General features: G+C 41.3%; 1 protein-coding gene across 1 annotated transcript in view; it reads right to left on the bottom strand.

Annotated features, from left to right (window-relative positions):
* Positions 1-12,242, bottom strand: part of Dipk2b (divergent protein kinase domain 2B) — a 36,224-nt gene extending 23,982 nt beyond the window's left edge. The window contains exons 1-2 of the mRNA XM_005080539.4: positions 11,846-12,242; positions 2,376-2,640 (exon numbers count right to left, since the gene is read on the bottom strand). Coding sequence (XP_005080596.1) covers positions 2,376-2,640; positions 11,846-12,081 — 501 coding nt within the window. The 5' untranslated portion in view covers positions 12,082-12,242. The remainder of the gene's footprint in view (positions 1-2,375; positions 2,641-11,845) is intronic.
* Positions 12,243-20,127: the final 7,885 nt, after the last annotated feature.

Here is a 20,127-nt window from a genome sequence, read left to right as displayed (position 1 = left end):
CACTTTTCAGCAGGAATATCAAAGCAGAGTGGGGCAAGTCTAAGGCTTAAATTCAAGGCCAATGGTCAGAGAATGAAAGACATAAATTAGTCTGTCTCTCTTGCCCATAGAGAGTGACATCACAACATCAAAGTGTTGGTAGTTTGTGGTCTTATCTGTCTCCAGCACTGAGTCACATGCTCCTAGGAGAGGAGGCTGTGTGTGATTCATCTCCAAATCCGCAGCTGAAGCATAGTTGTTGAAACTTGTAGAATGTATGAGGAGAAGCAGAAGCACCCAATCTTCCCAGGACTCTGTTTCTTCTCATTCCACCACAGCTTTAGTGGTAGATCTGGGATTCAAGAAAGTTTTCCTGTTCCACAGGACTCTGGCCTATACCTCGGTGTCCACAAACATTAACATAGGTGACTCTACATGTGTCAGAAGGGTGCTTTGAACTTGTCAGAACCCAAGAGATAATTTACAGTCTATTGTTATTATGAAAGTGTCTAGAACACAAGGAAAAAAATAATTTACCTTAGTCTAGAGCAATGGTTCTCAACTTGTGGGTCATGATTCCATTGGGGCCACATATCAAATATTTACATTACCATTCACAACAGTAGCAAAATTACAGTTAGGAAGTAGCAATGAAATACTCTTATGGTTGGGGGTCACTACAATGTGAGGAACTAAATTAAAGGGGTGTAGCCTTAGGAAGGTTTTGAACCACTGGTGTAAAGCCTAAAACCCATCTAGCTACATTTTAACGACTTTTGTGGGAGGTGTAGAGGTTCTTGTGCTCACAGACAAGCACTAGGGGAACCAGGAATATTAAACACACAGGGTTGCTCTTTTACACAGAAAAATACAAAGAACTGCTGGAGCATTTCCCTGTTCTCTGTTCTCCCTACAGGATCTACTGACCTACCAGAAAAGAGCACACCAAGGAAAACCTCTCTTTCCGCTTCTGTCCACCTGAAACCACACCCAAAGGGGTGTGGCCACCGTTACAGGTCCACAGACCAGATGCCTACAGCGAGCAAACATGATTAATAGCCTGGTGACTTTTGCACTATCTGTGTGGCCGAGATATGAGCTTGTCAATCTATAAGATCTATCTTTTTGGAAGATGTCACATGTACTTTACAAAGAGTATCTATCAATGTAGTCATGTCTTAAGCTTTGTTGTGTACACAGGATTGAGTTATCACCAGGAAGTTATTCACCAAATTTTGCTGTGCTTAAAAACTCAAATGCCTCAAATAACTACTTGGGTTCATAATCTTGAAGTTTGAACCAATACTGGCTACTTAGTCATGTTGAACTAAATTACTTTCTTGCTTCCCTGGGATCAGATTGTTACTCTGATGACTGTGGTGGTAGCAGAGAACCCCACAGACTTTGGAATGTCTCTTGTACACTAGGACGTTCCTTCTTTTGCTATGTTTCCCAGTTTCCAGATGGAAATAGTCTTGCTTTGAGGAACTGTGTGCCTCGGTATGGACTTGGAGGGTGGGGAAAAGGACAACCTTGGAAAGCTCAGCTTTATCCAGTGTTGGATAGTGGCTTTAAGACCAGCACTACACTCTTTCTGACACCTGATTTCAACACGCTTTCCACCTGTACTAGTCAGGGTTCCTAAAGTAGCGAGCAGAGCATAGGCAGTGGTGTGTGTGTGTGTGTGTGTGTGTCTCACTATGTAGCTTAGACTGACCTCCAACTTGTGGCATGGTCCTCTTTCCTTTACCTCCTAAGGACTGAGATTACAGGCACATGCCATCATGCCTGGCCTTTATATGGAAGCGTCTATAGACAAAGTCTTACCACACCAAACATGGGGGTTGGGAACGTATCCAGGTGGAAAACTGCACATGAGTTTGACCCTGTCAGGGGAGTGGGCTGGTAAGGGTCATCCTGGCAAACCTTCAGCTCAAAGGTGGCAGCTAGGGACTATTTATCAAATAATCACTGAGGATCATATAGACAAGAGTGGTGGGAGACGATAGAAGAGAGTCAAGCAAATCTTGATTAGTTCCTGTCTTGTCACAAGCCCCTCTGTTTTACAATTGTTTTGTCACACTTTAGGTAGATCACAACTTTCCCTTTTTCTTAGACCAGGGGTTCCCAACCTTCTTAACACTGCAACACTTCAATACAGTTCTTCATGTTGTGGTGACCCCAACCATAAAATTATTTTCATTGCTACTTCACAACTGTCACTTTGCTACTGTATGAATCATAATGTAAAGATCTGGGTTTCCCGAATGCCTTAAATGACTCCTGCGAAAGGGTCATTCAAACCCCAAAGGGGTCATGCCCCGCAGGCTGAGAACTACTGTGTTAGACTGAACTGCGAGGTATGAGCAGATATTCTACCCAAAGCCCACACTCACCTGCACCAGGTCGGGAGTGAGTCGCTTGGCCTGCAGCCATTTTTGGAACCTCCCTGTTTTCCGCAGGACACGCTCAATGCTACAGGACTTCGGAGCTGATGCAGAGGCACAGATTCTCCTATCAGAGATCTCACTTTTGTACTTGCTGACTAGTCGAGAAACTTCCACGGGGCGCCAGGTTTTGGAATCATCTGAGTAATTTGCAGGATAAGAAGGCAAGTCGTAAGGAGGCAGTCCCAGGTGGGAAGCCATTGAGTTGTCAAACCTGTGAGAAGCATAGAATTAGCCTGTGAGCCCTAGGTCAGCAGAGCTGAGGGCCAGGGAATGGGGCAACGGCCTGTCTGATCACTCCTTTTCCTTTGCTTTATTCCAAACTCCTTTTACAAGAGGACTGATTATCTGCATTGGGTCAAACTTAGAAGTGTACATGGGTTGTCAAAAGAGGTCATACAAAAACTATCCTCTTTCCCCAATGTACAGAAGGGATAACTATGGCTCTTTGAACTTCAACCCCATTTAATGACAATAGCTTTACACTTTTTTCATGCCCCATACTCACCCTACAGGTGTGGAAACTGAGGCTTATAGAGCTTAAGTATCTTACTCAAGATCGAATGCAATGTTGATAATCAGAGGTATAAAATCCCAAATCAACCTTTATATACTCTAGTTGTCTAAACCACTCATCCTCTGACCAATACCTGGGTTCTGGAAACACAGTTCTTCAAGAGGCTCTTGGGCCTGAATTTGAGAGACCACTCCATTCCCATATCCAACCCCAATCAGCCTCAGCAACATTGATTTAACTCATGCGCACCAAGCAAACTTCAGGCACCCATGGCTGCTTCATGTCCGTCAAATCTGAAGCCATCTGGCTCCTGCAGGTGTGTGACTGCACCGTGGATCAGTCAGCTTTTAATCCTCCTCAGGGGAGGGGCACTGGCCTCTTGTCATCTGCTGATTTCCTAGGCTCCATGGTTACCCTTTGTAGGAGGGCCACCTCTCCAGCTGGGTGTTGACATTTCCATTATGGATGAATGTTGAATCTGCTTTTGATTTATGTCTGAAAAAATTACTCACAAAAAGTTTGCCTTCATTATTGTTAATTGAAGGTCGTATTGCAAGTGAGAATCAGACTATATCAAATTCCGAACTTGAATGGGAGTTTTAAATTCTTGTTATTGAACACTTGGGCAGTTCATGGTAATGAGTTTTAGCTAGTATATTTTCAGTGAATTAACATTTTGATGATTTCCAAACTGTATAATGTTTTGCTTTCTTACTCATATAACTTATCTTTGCTCAAAGAGATTACTAGTTTTCCACTGATTTATCTATTTGTTGATTATTTGTTTGTTTGTTAATGGCAGTGCTGGGGAGGAATCTCAGGGCATTATGTACGCTATACAGATGAGCTACAACTGAACCACACCATCAGTTCTACCCTAGTATTTTCATAGCAAGGCAAGCCACTGAAAAATTTCAAAGACAATGGTCAAGGCCAAGGAACAATAGATGGAGATCCCAGATCTCTGAGTGCCTTCTGTATTAGATCTCCAACAGTTGGGAAAGAGCTGCTTCTGCAGTGCAGTGGTAAAAACTGCAATGAATGCAGGGCCAAGCAGTTCCGTTTAAGAATCTTGTCACAAGACGATTGAAGAAGATGAACGTGAAAAGAGCTTCAAAAGCTTCACCAGAAGTTTCAGAACAACTGAGGGGACCCATTTTCCCCTCTAGGAAGGATTAGAAAGGTTCAGGGCCTAGAGATGGTCCTTACATTGGCTTCTCTTGCTTATGAAGTTCTATCCCCACAAAGGTCCTGGAATTTAGAATTTACAATGAGGTGATAATAATAGTAACTTAAATTTACGAAACCTTGAAGTATGCTATCTTCTTTGCTAACCTCTTTGTGTTTATTAATTCATTTAATTTTTCATGTTGCACACAGGTTACCAAACACAGCAGTCAAATGCTCTAGCACTGAACTTCATCTCTAGCATATGATCCTTTCAACACAGCTGTGAGGTTGTTAGCATTATGAATTGTACAGATAAGGATCCCTGATTTGACCAGGAACTGGAAGAAATAGCATTCAACATAGCAGAGCTTGTAATCCTCACAACATTACCATTGTTTATTCCTATGTAGTCCATTTTATGAGTTAGCTCATGGGAGCAGGTCAATAATATTATTAATGGATAACCCTGGCAAGTCCTGAAAGCTTCTTGTTCTGCTCTTGTTCCCATTTCCATCTTGTTTTGAGAACGAGTAAATGGAAGACAGACTATATGTGACTTGTCTGAAGAATCACAGACATTTAGTGACAAAGGGATGCATCTTCCAGGGATTCCTTTTAACCAATTTGTAGAGTTAAGGGGAAAGAGACTTTCTACTCTGTGGGACAAAGTCATTGTCCTTTTTTTTTCTCCTGTCTTCATTTTCTGAGGAGTCTCTGATGAGATGACAGGTTCAGTGATGACTGAAGGAATTTCACAATGAATTTGAGTGAAAACAGACATGTGACAAAATGGTGTGACATTTAGTGCTACAAAGGGGAAGTGTGTATCTCACAGAATCGACTGCATGTTTCACTGACTAGAAGAATGTTGGTGAAAACATGGGCCCTGTTCTTCATTCTCTAAAATGTCAATATCCTGGAGTTTGGAAAAACAAAACAAAAACAAAAACAAAAAACAAAACAAAGCAAAACAGGTAACTTTGTATTTTTTTCTTTTGAATTGAGATCATTGGCATGATTGATGTGAGACTGGCCGAGGTTCTTACTGCATGAAAGGTAGACCAGCAGGACCATACTTTCTCAGAACTGGAGAGAAATGTCAAGGTGAGCAGGGCAGATGTGTTTGGTAGTGGTGGTGGTGCTAGGGAAGACTAAAGTAGAACTAGCATGAAATATGCTCTTCTACTGTATCCACACATGCCCTTTTAAGTATTTCTTGTCTCCTCTTTTCATGCCCAAGCTCTATACTGAACCCTAAAACATTGATGTTATTTCTAAACCTCTCAGGATACAGTCACAGTGTCTAGCACAGCCCACAAGGCTCTTTCAAGACTCATCACCTCCTGTTCATTTTCCTTACAAGCTTGCTTTGGTTTCATTAAGCTACTGGCTATCCTTGGATAACTACATCCTTTCAGGCTCAGGACATGCCTTTCTCTGAAACACTTTTCTCCTCTTTCTTCTCTGGATGACAGCCATTCAACCTTTTAAATCCCTGACAGGTACCACTCCTGATCTTCATTTGTTTCGCTTCTATTTGAGATGGCTTTCTTTCTACATGTTCCCATGACACTCTACATTGGACATTTTATACATGGTGGTTTAGACATTACTTTACTTTTCTGTTTTCTCAACAACAACATCCTCCAGGGCAAATATATGGTCTCCTCTTTCAACTTTATAACTCAAGAGTTTAACAGAGTGGTTCCTACCAAGTTGGTACTCAATACCTTGTAGTTAGATGAATGAATTTTGGATGTATTGATGGACCATAGTGGATATTTGGATGTAAGATGCACATGTGAGGAGAGAGACACTCAAAGGACGGCATCACAGAATGCACAAAATGATGATGGGGTAGAAGAATGCATGGAGGGTTGCCTGGATGAATAGCCAGTTGGACAGTGAGTGAATGGGCACATGGACGAATGGATGAATGACAGATTGTACAGGTCCTAGAGATGGGGTCAGGAAATGAATTAATTCAATAATTACTGTCCTCTTTGGTAAAAGTTAATCTTTACTGCCATCTTGAGTGGATTTCAATTACATGAAGCATACCTCTGGGCATTCCTTTGAAAGGGTTTCTAGAGAAGTTGGACCGAGGCAGGAAGATGCACCCTGAATATGGGTAGCACCATCCCATGTACTAGGGTTCCTGACTGAGTAAAAGGGTAAAAAGGAAGACACCAACTGATTCCTGGCACACACCTCTTTCTGCCAATGCTATGAAGCCATCTTCTGAGCCCTTTCTGTGGCCACAGAGCTGCCAAGTCTTCCCTGACATACTTTCCCTGCTATGATGGATTGGATTACTTTCAAACTATAAGACACAACAAACCCTCCCTCCATTAATATACTGATTATTTTTTGTCAGGTATCTGGTCACAGAGAAAAGAAAAGTAACTACCAAATCTTCCGTGAAAGGGACAGAGAAAAGGCAGGGGAGAAGGGATAGCCAAAAACAAAACATAAACAACCAAATTTATCATTTGTTTTCTCGCAAGCCCTTCACTAGTCAGTAAGAGGTGTCTGAACATTCTTTAAGGCTTTAGGTGTAGGGATTATGGATGTTAGGCCAATTACATGTAGTCAGGCAAATGAGGGAATGAATTAGCCTTGGTAAGGGCCCAAGAACCCCCTAGGAGGCATCTTGGTCATACATGCCTCCCAGAATATTTCCTGTCTGTCTTCTTTCCTCTACATGTCTCTGCACCACACTGAACCCCTAAACCATCCAGCACCTTTCCAAAGCTCTTAGGATTTAGTCAAGTTACTTAACACAGGTCACTATGGTCTTTCTAGGCCCACTATCTGCTGTTCTCCTTAATAACTTGCTTTGGTCTTACCAAGTTACTGTTGACCCTTGTGAAAACCACATTTTTGGGTCTCTGTCAATATTTCTAAAACACTGCCATTAAGTACTCCACTAAGCAGGTCCTGGTGGATCCTCCTGGTTGGTGGGAATATGCAGAGTTTCTTATCTAAGTACTTTCATTAAAAGGAGCATGTCAGTCAGACCTGTCTAATTTCCCAGTTTTCTACAACTTTAAAAAAATTTATGATGCAAAAGTCAACATATACTACACAGCAAAACTGGTAGGAACACATTCCAATTTTTTTGGCAGGGGACAGGGTTTCCCTGCATATCCCTGGCTGTCCTAAAACTCACTCTGTAGACCAGGCTAGCCTCAATCTCAGAGATCCACCTGCTTCTACCTCTCAAGTTTTGGGATTAAAGGCATGCACCACCAGTGCTGGGCCACATTCCAAATTTTAATAGCCAGTGGTTGAGTATGGGAAGCCCCTGGTGTATCACTGTCCCTACAAAGGACAGATAAAACAACGATGGCAAAGTATATTCATTTGCCAGTTGTGGATCTTGAGTTTACCCAGCTAGCCTGGGAAGCTTGTCTGTCATTTGCATTCCAGCATTGTCCAGTCCTAAATGAGGACCAGGGCTGGAACGTACACACAAGGACCAGGATAGAAATTGTAGTCATGCTTCCAAGCGCCTGAGGTGGACTTTCTGCTGAGGCACAATGAGAATCATTTTTAAAAACAGAGAAATGCTTGGAGAGGAGATAAACAAGACCAAGATGAACAGCTACCCCATTAGAGGGAGGCGAAAGGACTGGGCATAGGATTTGGAGATTGAGCACGTGCTGAGCATGCCAAGAGCTCTGGTTCCAGCCTCAGCACAAGCAAGCAAGAGGGAGGGAGGGAAGGAGAGCAGGAGAGAAAGAGAAGGGGACAGAGAGGTAAAGGCTATGAACTTGCAGCTTAACAAAGAAGAAACACAAAAGGCTAATAAACATGAAAAATGTCAGATTAAAAAACACTTGGAATACATACAAGCTAAAGAAAGATTGGTATTAATATATATATATTTCATAAATAAATCAGATCACATAAAATTAAATTTCCAAAGCTCTTAGGATTTAGTCAAGTTACTTAACACAGGTCACTATGATCTTTCTAGGCCCACTATCTGCTGTTCTCCTTAATAACTTGCTTTGGTCTTACCAAGTTACTGTTGACCCTTGTGTAAACCACATTTTTTGGGTCTCTTTCAATATTTCTAAAACACTGCTACTAAGTACCCTTCCCCTTGCATACACAATATGAACAATTATTAATAGATCTACTATATACAATATACAGATATTATTTTCTGTAGTACATTATTATGTAATAGTAATGCATGTAATTATATATAATTCTTACTATTATTGATCAGTATTAATAGCAAATCAAATATTTGTAAGTGTGTAAAAATGAGCTTTTAGGAGTACTCATTCGAAGATATATAAGCATATACACACATATAATCCTAGAAATTAGCTTTTTTTCATCCAAATATACCATTTTTAAGAGTTTGTCATAGGGAATTAATAAGAGAGATGCACAAAATCTTGCTGCAGTAGTGTTCGACACATCACTGTTTATAATATTGAAATGTGAAAAAATTCCTATTGTCTCATGCTTGTGGCTTAAATATATTATAGTTAGTTGATGTAATTCAGTATCCCGAAGCCATTAAAAATCAAATTATGGGAGAAACCCTGTCTCGAAAAACCAAAAAAAAAATCAAATTATGGAGAAAAATATTTAATCATGTGAAGAAATGTTCTTCACACACTATTAAAGTCCCTAAGAGTATGTAAGATTAATTGGATCTTTGTGCAGGTGCGCATATGCATATATGTATTTGTGTGTGTGTGTATGTGTGTGTGTGTGTGTGTGTCATTGTGCACATGTGTATTTGAGTGCAGATGCTCCTGTTTGTATTCATGTGTGAAGGTCAGAGGTTGATGTCAGGTGTCTTTCTTAATCACGCACCATTTTGGTTTTTGAGACAGCATCTCTCACAGAACTTGGAGCTCTCTTCAGTTAGGCTGGCTTGTCAATGAGCTTCAAGATCCTGCCTGTCTCTGCCTTCCCAACACTAAGATTATGTTTGTTTGTTTTTAACAGGGTCTCTGGGTATCCATCCGTTACCACTTCCTAGTTATAGAGTTACAAAGCCATGTAGCCATGGCCAGTTTTGTGTGGGTGCTGAGGATCAAGTCCACAGCAAGCATGTCACCCGTGGGTCTGTCACCCATGGACCCACCTCTCTAGCCCACTTGAGAATGAATTCTACATGATTTGTATTTTGAATTTTGTGTAATATTTCTAAAATAAATAACTACTGTTTTACAATGAAAGAAAATTATTTATAAGGTGGTGAGGCAGATCATAACCAGTTCATACCCTTAGGTTCTCTCTGTCTCTTTATGTTGAGGTTCAGTACCCTCAGCAGAGTGCTGTGACCCCACCAACCTGCCCTGCTTGATATTTTCCTGTGTGCATCTGTAAACGTCCTCTTTAGGCACATATGGAATGTCTTGAGTTCTACTGAAACAGTGTTGCAAAGAAAACATCTTGAACTGGATGAAAGAGGATGGGAGTCTAGAGCTCTTCACTGGAATTCTGCAGTTTCCTTCTCTCCTAGTGTAAAATAGATCCATATCCTCATTGCTACTTGTTCTGAGTAATCAGCCACTGCACCCCACTTCCTAGGTGGAAATGTCTGAGTTCAAATTCAATGTCCCCATATTTATATTACTTCCTTTCAAATTGCGTCAGTCAACAAAATGAACACAGAGCTGAATCCAGATGGCTTCTTTCTGCCCCCTTTTCTTTGGTGACCTCTCTTCTGATTCTTCAGTCCCTAAGAACAACCCCAGGCCACCCTGCCTGTGGCTTTCGGTGAGATCACTCTGAAACATGGATTTTATTTCCCAGCTTATCATCCTCCCTATTGTCTATAACAGATCAGTCTTAATTAGGGATCATTCAACTTTGCAACCTACACAAAGCATTTATGAAAGGCTTCAGGGAGAGGGCTGGAGAGATAACTCAGTGATAGAGTACTTGGCTGGCATTTGAAAGGCCCTATGGTTTCGTTTCATCTCCAGGAAGAATAAAACAGAAACCAAAAATTCTTAATAGCAAATGTCCACAAAGACTCCCTAAAACACCTCAAATCTTAAGATCTAGAGAGATAGCTCAATGGTTAAGAGCACTTCTCCAGTCGACCCAGGTTGGATTCCCAGCACTCATATGGTGGCTCACAACTGTTCATAACTCCAATCCCAGGGGATCTGACACCATGTTTTGGCTTTCTCAAGTACCAGCCATGTATTAGTCGCACAGCAGCAAAACATTCATATATATGAAATAAAATAAAATAAAAGTGAAGTTTAGTGTTTTCTGTCACACATGCACAGAGTTTTATTCAGCCATAAAGAATAACAAAATTGTGTCATTTTTCAGAAAAAGGATGGAATTGAGAATCAGCACATTAAATGAAATAAGTCAGACTCAGAAAAATAAACATCACATTTTCTCATATGTGGAATCTAGATTTTTAAAAATAAATTAAATGAAAATAAAGAGGGACTATTTGAGAAGAGGAAAGGTATTAGGAAGAGGGGGTCAAGAAAAATTAATGGGGTAAATACGATTAAGTCACATAATACACATGCATGAAAATGTCATAAGGCATTTTGTACAATGAGTATGTAGTAACAAAAAAAAAACCCAGAAAAACTTTTAACATTTTTTGATTGGCCTTTTCTATGTTGCTTCTTTTCAGTAATTTAGTGTAACAACTAAAAGAGAGGCTGTGTGTCATTGCTTACGCCTTTTGTTTGATCACAGAATCTTACAGGCAGAAGGTTAGGTAGATTTTGGTGGTGGCGATGGGGAGGAGAAAGAAAGGGTGCAGGTCAAAAGGTCCTCGGTACTGAAAAAACTGGGAGCCACCGGTTCCCAGGCTAAGTTCCCCATTTCTTGGCCCAACTCGAGGGACTGTGCCTTGTATGCCATTCCTGGCTTCTCCTCTGTCCATGTCCACCTAGACCCAGGGCTTCGGCCACCAACACCTTTCATGTCTCCCACACCATTGTTTACCATGCTTCTGCCTTCCCCTTCCACCCCCCACGCCCAGTTCATCCTGCAAGATCTTGCTTGGAAATCCTCTCCCCAGAAAATCTCTCTGCAGTCAGTGTCCCCTGTCTGGCACTCATCAGATCAAACCTCACTATTATTTCTAATACTGTCCTTTCTTCTGACCCCTAGAAGGTAAGGAGCAGAGTTGTGGTGGCTCTTCCCACTTGTCCCTGCTGGTTCCTAGTCTTGTTGAATGTCCCATGACTGTGTGCTGATAGGCATGAATGGCATTTTTTGGTGAGAGCCACGTGCATCACAGTGAACTAAACTCTGATTTTCCTCAGACCAGTACCACACAACAGAGAACCGGCTCTGAAATGCTGGAGCAAACTGTCTTTGTATCCCAGGTCTGCCTTGGGCAAGTCCCTTAATCCAGCCACTGTCTGCTTAATGTCTGAATAATGGGTGCAAACTGTCAACACTGGGGATTGGGATGGTTTAAAATGTCTGCCACATAGTAGCTTTCTATATATTTCATTCTTCCTGTTATGAGGAGCCAGTAGGAAATCTCAACAGTCTCAGGCTACTCTAGTCATAGAAAAGAATTTTCAGTTTCAAAAGGAACCTTAGACTTTAGCATTTAGGGCTGGAATTTGGCTTCCATGCTTGCCCTCCTATGTCAAGCCATAACTACTGTTAAATGCCTTCCTCTAGTTTCCACCCATAAATGAGATATCTTGACACTGAGAGGAGCTTAGTTTGCTCCTCAGAGTTATTTCATGGTTATTCTGACCTTATTTCTTCTTTAAAAAACTTCTTACAAATTGATGTCCCGATGCAGGCATTGCATTTATCAAGACCGAGGAGCGTCCTTTCCAGAGTGTAGCTGCTTCTGACTCCGGGTACCAGAGAAGGAGGAAGAGAAGCCGTCGAGGAGAAAGAACAGCTCAGGGCTGAGACCCACAGCAGCAGCCGGGCTGGCCAGGGCTGGTGGAAGGCTGCAGTCTCAGCTCCAGCGAGGGCCTCCATCCTGAGCTCTGTGCTGCCGCAGCGGTGTTGAGCGGTGCACCTAGAGCTACACAGAGGCCAGGCCTGACCAGAAAGGAAGCTGTCAAAGGCAACTGGCCTCAGGGTGCTGACCCTGTCCCAGCCTCTAAGTTTCTGTCTGAGGATGCTGAGGAGCTAGCAGCTAATGGAGCTGGGCAGGAGGTGAGGAAATCCATGGAGGATGCTGATAACACATTTCCAAAGTCATTCTTCCTCTGCTTGGGGCGGCTGCCTCAGTCTGGGGAGGGGCACACTGGCAGATTTCAGGAAGGACAATGGTTATGGCTTCCCTGTGTAGTCCTTTTGACAAACACAGGATATCCCAGCTGGGCAGGAAACGTCCATGCAGGATGTGTGTAGGATCTAGGTTCCACCTGGGAGTTTCAAAGAATCCTGAAGGCCTCCACCCTCCACTGTTTTCATTCTGGGTACATCTCTCCCTGTGGAAAATGCACGCGCACACACACAAATGCACACGCTCCACACACACATATATAACACCTCACAAAATGAATGCCACAACACACACAGAGAGTCTAATACACACATACACACAAGCACACACATCGTATCCCAGATCCCTATCCCACCACTACCACAACACACACATGTACACCACCCCACATCTCACACACACCTCATATCATATATACATATACCACACAAAACACACACATAACACACACTTCACAACACACATACACACCACACTCCTCTTCCCAACCCTCATACACATGCAACCCCACGTCAAATACACACACACACACACACACACACACACACACACCTCACAGCACATACACTTCACAACAAAACCCCATAACACACACACACACAGCAAGAGTTTGGCACACACATCACACCCCATCCCCATCCTCCACAACACACATACACACAGCCCTCTCTCTCTGTCTCTCTCTGTCTCTGTCTCTGTCTCTCTCTCACACACACACACCTTATGCTGCATATACCCCACAACACAAATCCCATAACACATATATACACAGAGTTTAACAAACACACACATACCCCCACCATCACCACCACCACCGCCCAATACCAACTTTTCCCTTGTCTGAAGCAGAAAATTTGTTCTGCACTTAACCAGTCGTATGCTCTGACTTTCCCCAAATTCCATAAAGAAATAACTAGAGGTTAGTCTGCTGGCCATTAAGCAGCACATTTAACACTGATTTGAAAGCTTTTGCTGCTAAAGGAATAGAAAACCCCAGGTTAGTCCATTTCTTGCTGATCTGAGAACAAGAGAGGGGAAAGGAGCTGGTGGCCTGTGTGGCTTGATGAGGGCAGCAGTAGAAGGAGCCCTGCTGTAGCCAGCTGTGTTCGGCCCTCTTCGTAGGGCTGAAAGCCTTTCTTTTCTTTACCACCTTGCCTCATTTCTCAGCAGCTGCCCGACTTGCGACAATTTAAGTGTCTAGGATTGACTTCCTCTGGATACTAAGATGAGGTTCACAGCATGGTGCAGATGGGAATAGTCTGTGGGGGCCAAATCAGGTTGCGTGACTTTGCACAGGGTTGGGATTACCTTGCTAGGCTACTGTGCATGGAAGGACAGGACTGGTGGAGAGGAAAAGAAAGGTGAGGGGGGATGGGGATGGTGTCAGGGAAGTGAGGAGTGTGGTTAAACAGTAATGAGAAGAGCAGACTAAGGGCAGCTCTGAAGGAATTAAGCATATATTTACTAGCTATCTTTGTGTTCTTGGTAAAGTGTTGGATCATGTTTTTTATTTACTGGTGATTTAATAAACGTGTTCATTTATTTTTGTGCATGTGTACATACAATGCTACATGTTCTGTGCCACATGTGCGTGTGGAGGTCAGAGAACAGCATTTGGGAGTTGGTTCTCTTTTCTTATTGATGTAGAATCTCTTTTGTTTCTGCCATGCTTCCTATTGCAGACTCCCTGGCCTCCAAGGGTTAAGTCATGTCTGCAGCTCCCACTAGCTGTAGGAGTACTGGGATCACAAACGTGTGCCGTGGAGTTCAGCTTTTACATGGGATTCAGATATCTGAACTCAGGTCATTATTCTTGTGTGTCAAGTGCTGTTACCCACTGAGTCATCTCTCTGTTCCTATTATTAATTTTTGAGATTTAGAGCAGAGCAGGAGAATGGCTTGTCGAAGGTTAGCTTCAATGGGCTATCATAGAGCTACGCTCATTTGCGTGGTGGGAATTGTAGATGGAGTTTGGATTCTGTCTCAGGATTCTTATTGGCTAGCTCTCTCTTAATTTAGATCTTAGGTCTTTAGTGGCCATAGTTTGGATGTAGAATGTCCTCTACAGACACATGTGTTAAAGTTTTGCTTGCCAGCCTGTGTGTTGCTATTGGAAGGTTATAGAAACTTGAAGATATGGGTCCTAGTAGGAGGTCCTTCCAGGCCTGGCTCATGGTGGAGACTGTAGGCCCATGGCTCTGTTCACCATTCTTTCTTTGTTTCTACTGAGTGCTCCCCACCTCACAACAGACTCCAGTTGAGACTTTCAACCATGTACTGAAAAGCCCAAATGCTGCACACAAATAAACCTCTTTTTCTTTATAAACTGGTTTTCTCATGTTTTTGTCACCACTATGGAAAGCTATCTGATAAGTGGCTTGTGAATATTCTTTTTCAGGTGGCACATTACCTAGAGCCTCTGATTGCTACCCTCCCTTCCTCCCTCCCTCCCTCCTTCCCTCCTTTTCTCTCTCTGTCTCTTCTTTCCTTTATGAAAGAGGGTCTCACGACATAGCCAAGGCTGGTCCGGAATTCACAGTCTTCCTGCTATAGATGTCTAAATGCTGGAATCACAGTATTGAGACCCTGACACCCAGCTTCTTATTTGTAAGGTTTCTGATTCCAATTGATCACTTATATTAGGCTTTATTTTGTTCATGTAGGAATTTAAAGTGCTGGAGCGTCTCCAGTCTCATGGCCTTTCAGCTACATTTTTGTTTGTTAAATGTAAGAATTCTGATAAGGTCAGGGTGAGTGAGATGGCTCAGTGGGTAAGGATGCTTATTGCCAAACTTGAATTTGATCCCCAGAAACAACATGGTGGAAGAGAAGGAACTTCTGTAAGTTGTTTTCTGGTGTCCCAATGCCCATGATCGTTCTTCAAGCACATGTTCATACCAATAAATGTCAAAAAAAGAATTCTGTGGAGTCCTGTGTTCTAAAGATCTTATCCTGTACCTTCTAATATGTTTCATAGTTTTATGTTTTGTATTTAAATCTATAATGCATCTTGAGTTCATTTTCCCTTCATAAGGCAAGGTTTGTATTTGTGCTAGTGGATGTCCAATTATTCCAGCACCATCCTTTCTCCATTGATACTGTTTTTGAACCTTTGTAAAAATTCAGTTGTCTGTGCATCTAAGTAGCCGTGTCTGGGTCTGTGTTACATTGAGTGTTTATTTATCTGTTGATACCACACTAATGATAATTGCTATAATGATGTGATAAGTATTGAAAGTCTGTTAAGTGAGCCGGGCGTTGGTGGCGTATGTCTTTAATCCTAGCACTCGGGAGGCAGAGGCAGGCGGATCTCTGTGAGTTCCAGACCAGTCGGTCTACAAGAGATAGTTCCAGGACAGCCTCCAAAGCTGCAGAGAAACCCTGTCTCAAAAAACCAAAAAAAAAAAGTCTGTTAAGTGATTCTTCCTACCTTGTTCTTTTTCAAAAGTATGTCAGCTCTTCTAGTTTACCCAGCTTTCCAAATACATTTTACTACATTCTTGTCTGTGTCTCCAAAGACCTTACAGAGTCTTGCTAGTAACTGTGTTAAATAGGTATATCACTCTGCCTTTTCTCTGTTTTCAAAGAGAAGTGATCTCTTTCTGATGCCGTCTGCAAATCCTCGAACACCTCTCTTCACTTAGTTACAAGTTTTTTTTTAATTAAAAAAGCCAGTGTTTATGCTTGGCAGTCTCCTAATCTTGCAAATGCTACTGTATTTAACATTTACTCATTTAAATTGACAAATAATTTATATATTGATTGGGTATGATATAATGTTTCAAAATATGTGCACATAGAGAAATGACTAGATCAAGATAGCTTGTATATACACTGTGGAAGGAAGGCCATTGATGAGAGATTAGAAAGGGAAGAGGTTCCCAATAGAAACCTGGTCCAGAAAGCATCCTTAAAAATCTATGAATCTCTTCCACTCTATCAAACATTGGAGATTCAGAGCAGGAGAATGGCTTGTCGAAGGTTAGCTTTAATGGGCTATCATAGAGCTACCCTCATTTGCGTGGTGGGAATTGTAGATGGAGTTTCTTTCCCACCTGGTCCCGCTGCCCTTCAGCCCCAAATAAACACACACTGCCCTTCAGCCCCAAATAAACACACAGAGGCTTATATTAAATATAAACTGTTTGGATTATGGCTCAGGATTCTTATTGGCTAGCTCTCTCTTAATTATTAACCCATAACTATTAATCTATATGTTTAAGTAGGGTTGGGGACAGGATGATGGGAAAAGGAGACCAATGGTACAAACTCATGGACATTGAACAACTCTCTATTGAATCACAACTAGGTAAAGGAAGAAATACAAAAAAAAATTTGAAGACTCCCTAGAATTCAATAAAAATGGATGGACAACATACCCAAACTTATGAAAACAGTACTAAGAGGAAAGTTCATAGCACAAAGTGCCTTCATAAAGACTCTGGAGAGATCTCATACTAGTGACGTAACAGCACACTTGAATGCTCTAGAACAAAAAGGAGACTCACCCAGGAGAAATACACACCAGGAAATAATCAAATTGAGGACTGAAATCAATAAAATAGAAACAAAGACAGCAATACAAAGAATCAATGAAACAAAATCAACAAGATAAACAAACCCTTATCCAAATTGAATAAAAGGCAGAAAGAGAATACTCAAGTTAACAGAATCAGAAATGAATAGGAGGGTATAACCACAGACACTGAGCAAATCCAAAGAATTATTAGGTTACACCTCAGAAACATGTACTCTAAAAAACTGAAAAATCTAAAAGAAATGGACAATTTTCTCAATAGATGCCACTTAGCAAAGTTAAATGAAGATAATGTAAACAATTTAAATAGACCTATAACTTCTAAGGAAATTAAAAGTCTCCCAACCAATTAAATCTCAGGGCCAGATGGTTTTAGTGCAGAATTCTACCAGACCTTCAAAGAAGAATCAATAACAACACTTCACAAACCCTTCCACAAAACAAAAATAGAACATTGCCAAATTCATTTTGTGAGGTTATAGTTACCCTAATACCCAAACCACACACACTCAGGGAAATATAGACCAATTTCCCTCATGAACACTGATGCAAAAATACTCAGCAAAATACTCACAAACCAAATCCAAGAACACATAAAAAATATCACCCACCATCATCAATTAGGCTTTATCCCAGAAATGCAGGGATGGTTCAAAATACAAAAAAAAACCCTGTCAATATAATCCATCATATAAACAAACTGGAAAAAAGCACATGATCATCACATTAGATGCTGAAAAAAGTCTTTGATGATAAAAGTCTTAGAGAGAGGCCCCAACATCCGGTGATGCCAGCTTCAGGTGAGCTTGGGTCTCAAGGGGGACACTCACCAACCCCCTGCCCAACACCCATCCTCTCGATCTTCCGGGGGCCATTCCTGGCATCCAGAAGACCCACACACACAGGAAAGACATCAGCCCTTCCAGGCCCCAACCTCGGGCGACCCCAGCTTCAGCTTCAGCTTTAGTGTCAGCGTCCCCAGCTTCAGCTTCAGGAAGGATGTAGAACAGTGGAGACAGAAAGACCCCAACTGCACCCACTGGAAGAAGAGATGGGAAGAAGACAGAATAAGAGCACACTCAGCAATAGAAAGACCAACATGACTCCACCAGAATCTAGGGAACCAACACCAGCAAGAACTGAAAAGCACTACATAGATGAAGCAGAGGAAACAGACATTAAACATTATTTTATGAAGATGATAGAGACCCTCAAAGAGGAAACCAGGAAATCCCTTAAGGAAATAGAAGTAAAAGCAAACAAAAAATCCATGAAATGGGGGAAAAATTCAAGAAATAAACAAATATCTCAAAGAATCTAAAGAGTACCAAGAGAAAACAACCAAACAAATGAAGGAAATGACTCAAACAGTTGAAGGATTGAAAGCTGAAATAGAAACAATAAAGAAAACACAGAACCAGGGGATGCTGGAAATAGAAAAGCTGGGTAAACGGTCAGGAACTACAGATGCAAGTATCACCAATAGAATACAAGAGATAGAAGAGAGAATCTCAGGTGTTGAAGACTCATTAGAGGATATACAGTTGTCAACCAAAGAAAATCTCAAAACCAACAATCCCTAACGCAAAATATCCAGGAAATATGGGACACCGTGAAGAAGCCAAACCTGAGGATAATAGGTAAAGCAGAAGGCGAAGAAATACAGCTCAAAGGTACAGAAAACATATTCAACAAAATCATAGAAGAAAACTTCCCTAACCTAAAGAAGGATATGCCTATGAAGATACAAGAATCTTACAGAACAACAAATAGACTGGACCAGAAAAAGAAGTCACCTCACCATATAATAATAAAAATATCAAACCTACAGAATAAAGAGAAAATATTAAGAGCAGCTAAAGAAAAAGGCCAAGTAACATATAAAGGCAAACCTATCTGAATTACACCTGACTTCTCAATGGAAACGATGAAAGCCAGAAGATCCTGGACAAATGTCCTACAAACATTAAGGGAACAAGGATGCCAGTCCAGACTACTATATCCAGCAAAGCTTTCAATTACCATAGATGGAGAAAACAAAATATTCCATGACAAAGCCAGATTTAAACAATACGTATCCATGAATCCAGCTCTACAGAAAGTGCTAGAAGGAAAACCTAGACCCAAGGAAGATAACTACACTCACAAAGACAAAGGCAATAGATAATCCCATTTTATCAAACACCAAAAGAAAAAGGGAGGAGAACCTACACAAAATAACTCCACTACCAATAAATCAAGCACAAACAAGAATAATCAATCAATGCTCATTAATATCCCTCAATGTCAATGGTCTCAACTTGCCTATAAAAAGACACAGACTAGCAGAATGGATACGAAGACAGAACCCATCCTTCTGCTGCATAAAAGAAACAGATCTCTACATCAAAGACAGACATTACTTCAGAGTAAAGGGTTGGGAAAAGATTTTCCAATCAAACGGACCCAAGACACAAGTGGGTATAGCAATCCTAATATCTAACAAACTAGACTTCAGATAAAATCAATCAAAAGAGATGAAGAAGGACACTTCATATTCCTCAAAGGAAAATTCCATCAAGATGAAGTCTCAATTTTAAACATCTATGCCCCAAATACAAAGGCACTTACATTCGTGAAAGAAACATTACTAAAGCTCAAATCGCACATAAAATCTCACACACTAATAGTAGGAGACTTCAACACTCTGCTCTCACCACTAGACAGGACCTCCAGACAGAAACTTAACAAAGAAACAAAAGAACTAATAGAAGTTATGACCCAACTGGGTTTAACAGACATCTATAGAACATTCCACCCAAACACAAAGGGATATACCTTCTTCTCGGTGCCACATATACCTTCTCTAAAATTGACCACATAATAGGAAACATAGCAAATCTCCACAGATACAAAAAAATGGAATAACCCCCTGTATCTTATCAGACCACCATGCATTAAAATTAGAATTCAACAATAACACAAATTGCAGAAACCCTACAAACTCATGGAGATTGAACAATGCACAATTGCACCATCCCTGGGTAAAGGAAGAAATAAAAAAAGAAATTAAAGACTTCCTGGAATTCAATGAGAATGAAGACACAACATACCCAAACTTATGGGACACTCTGAAAGCAGTGCTGAGAGGAAAGTTGATAGCTCTAAATGCCCACTAGAGAATTAATAGCACAGCTGAATGTTCTACAGCAAAAATAAGCAAACTCACCCAGGAGGAGCAGACACCAGGAAATAATCAAATTGAGGGCTGAAATCA

Source organism: Mesocricetus auratus, unplaced genomic scaffold, assembly GCF_017639785.1.
Source record: "Mesocricetus auratus isolate SY011 unplaced genomic scaffold, BCM_Maur_2.0 Super-Scaffold_100033, whole genome shotgun sequence".
NCBI classification, from domain to species: domain Eukaryota; kingdom Metazoa; phylum Chordata; class Mammalia; order Rodentia; family Cricetidae; genus Mesocricetus; species Mesocricetus auratus.
This window is presented reverse-complemented; position numbering and strand designations above follow the sequence as displayed.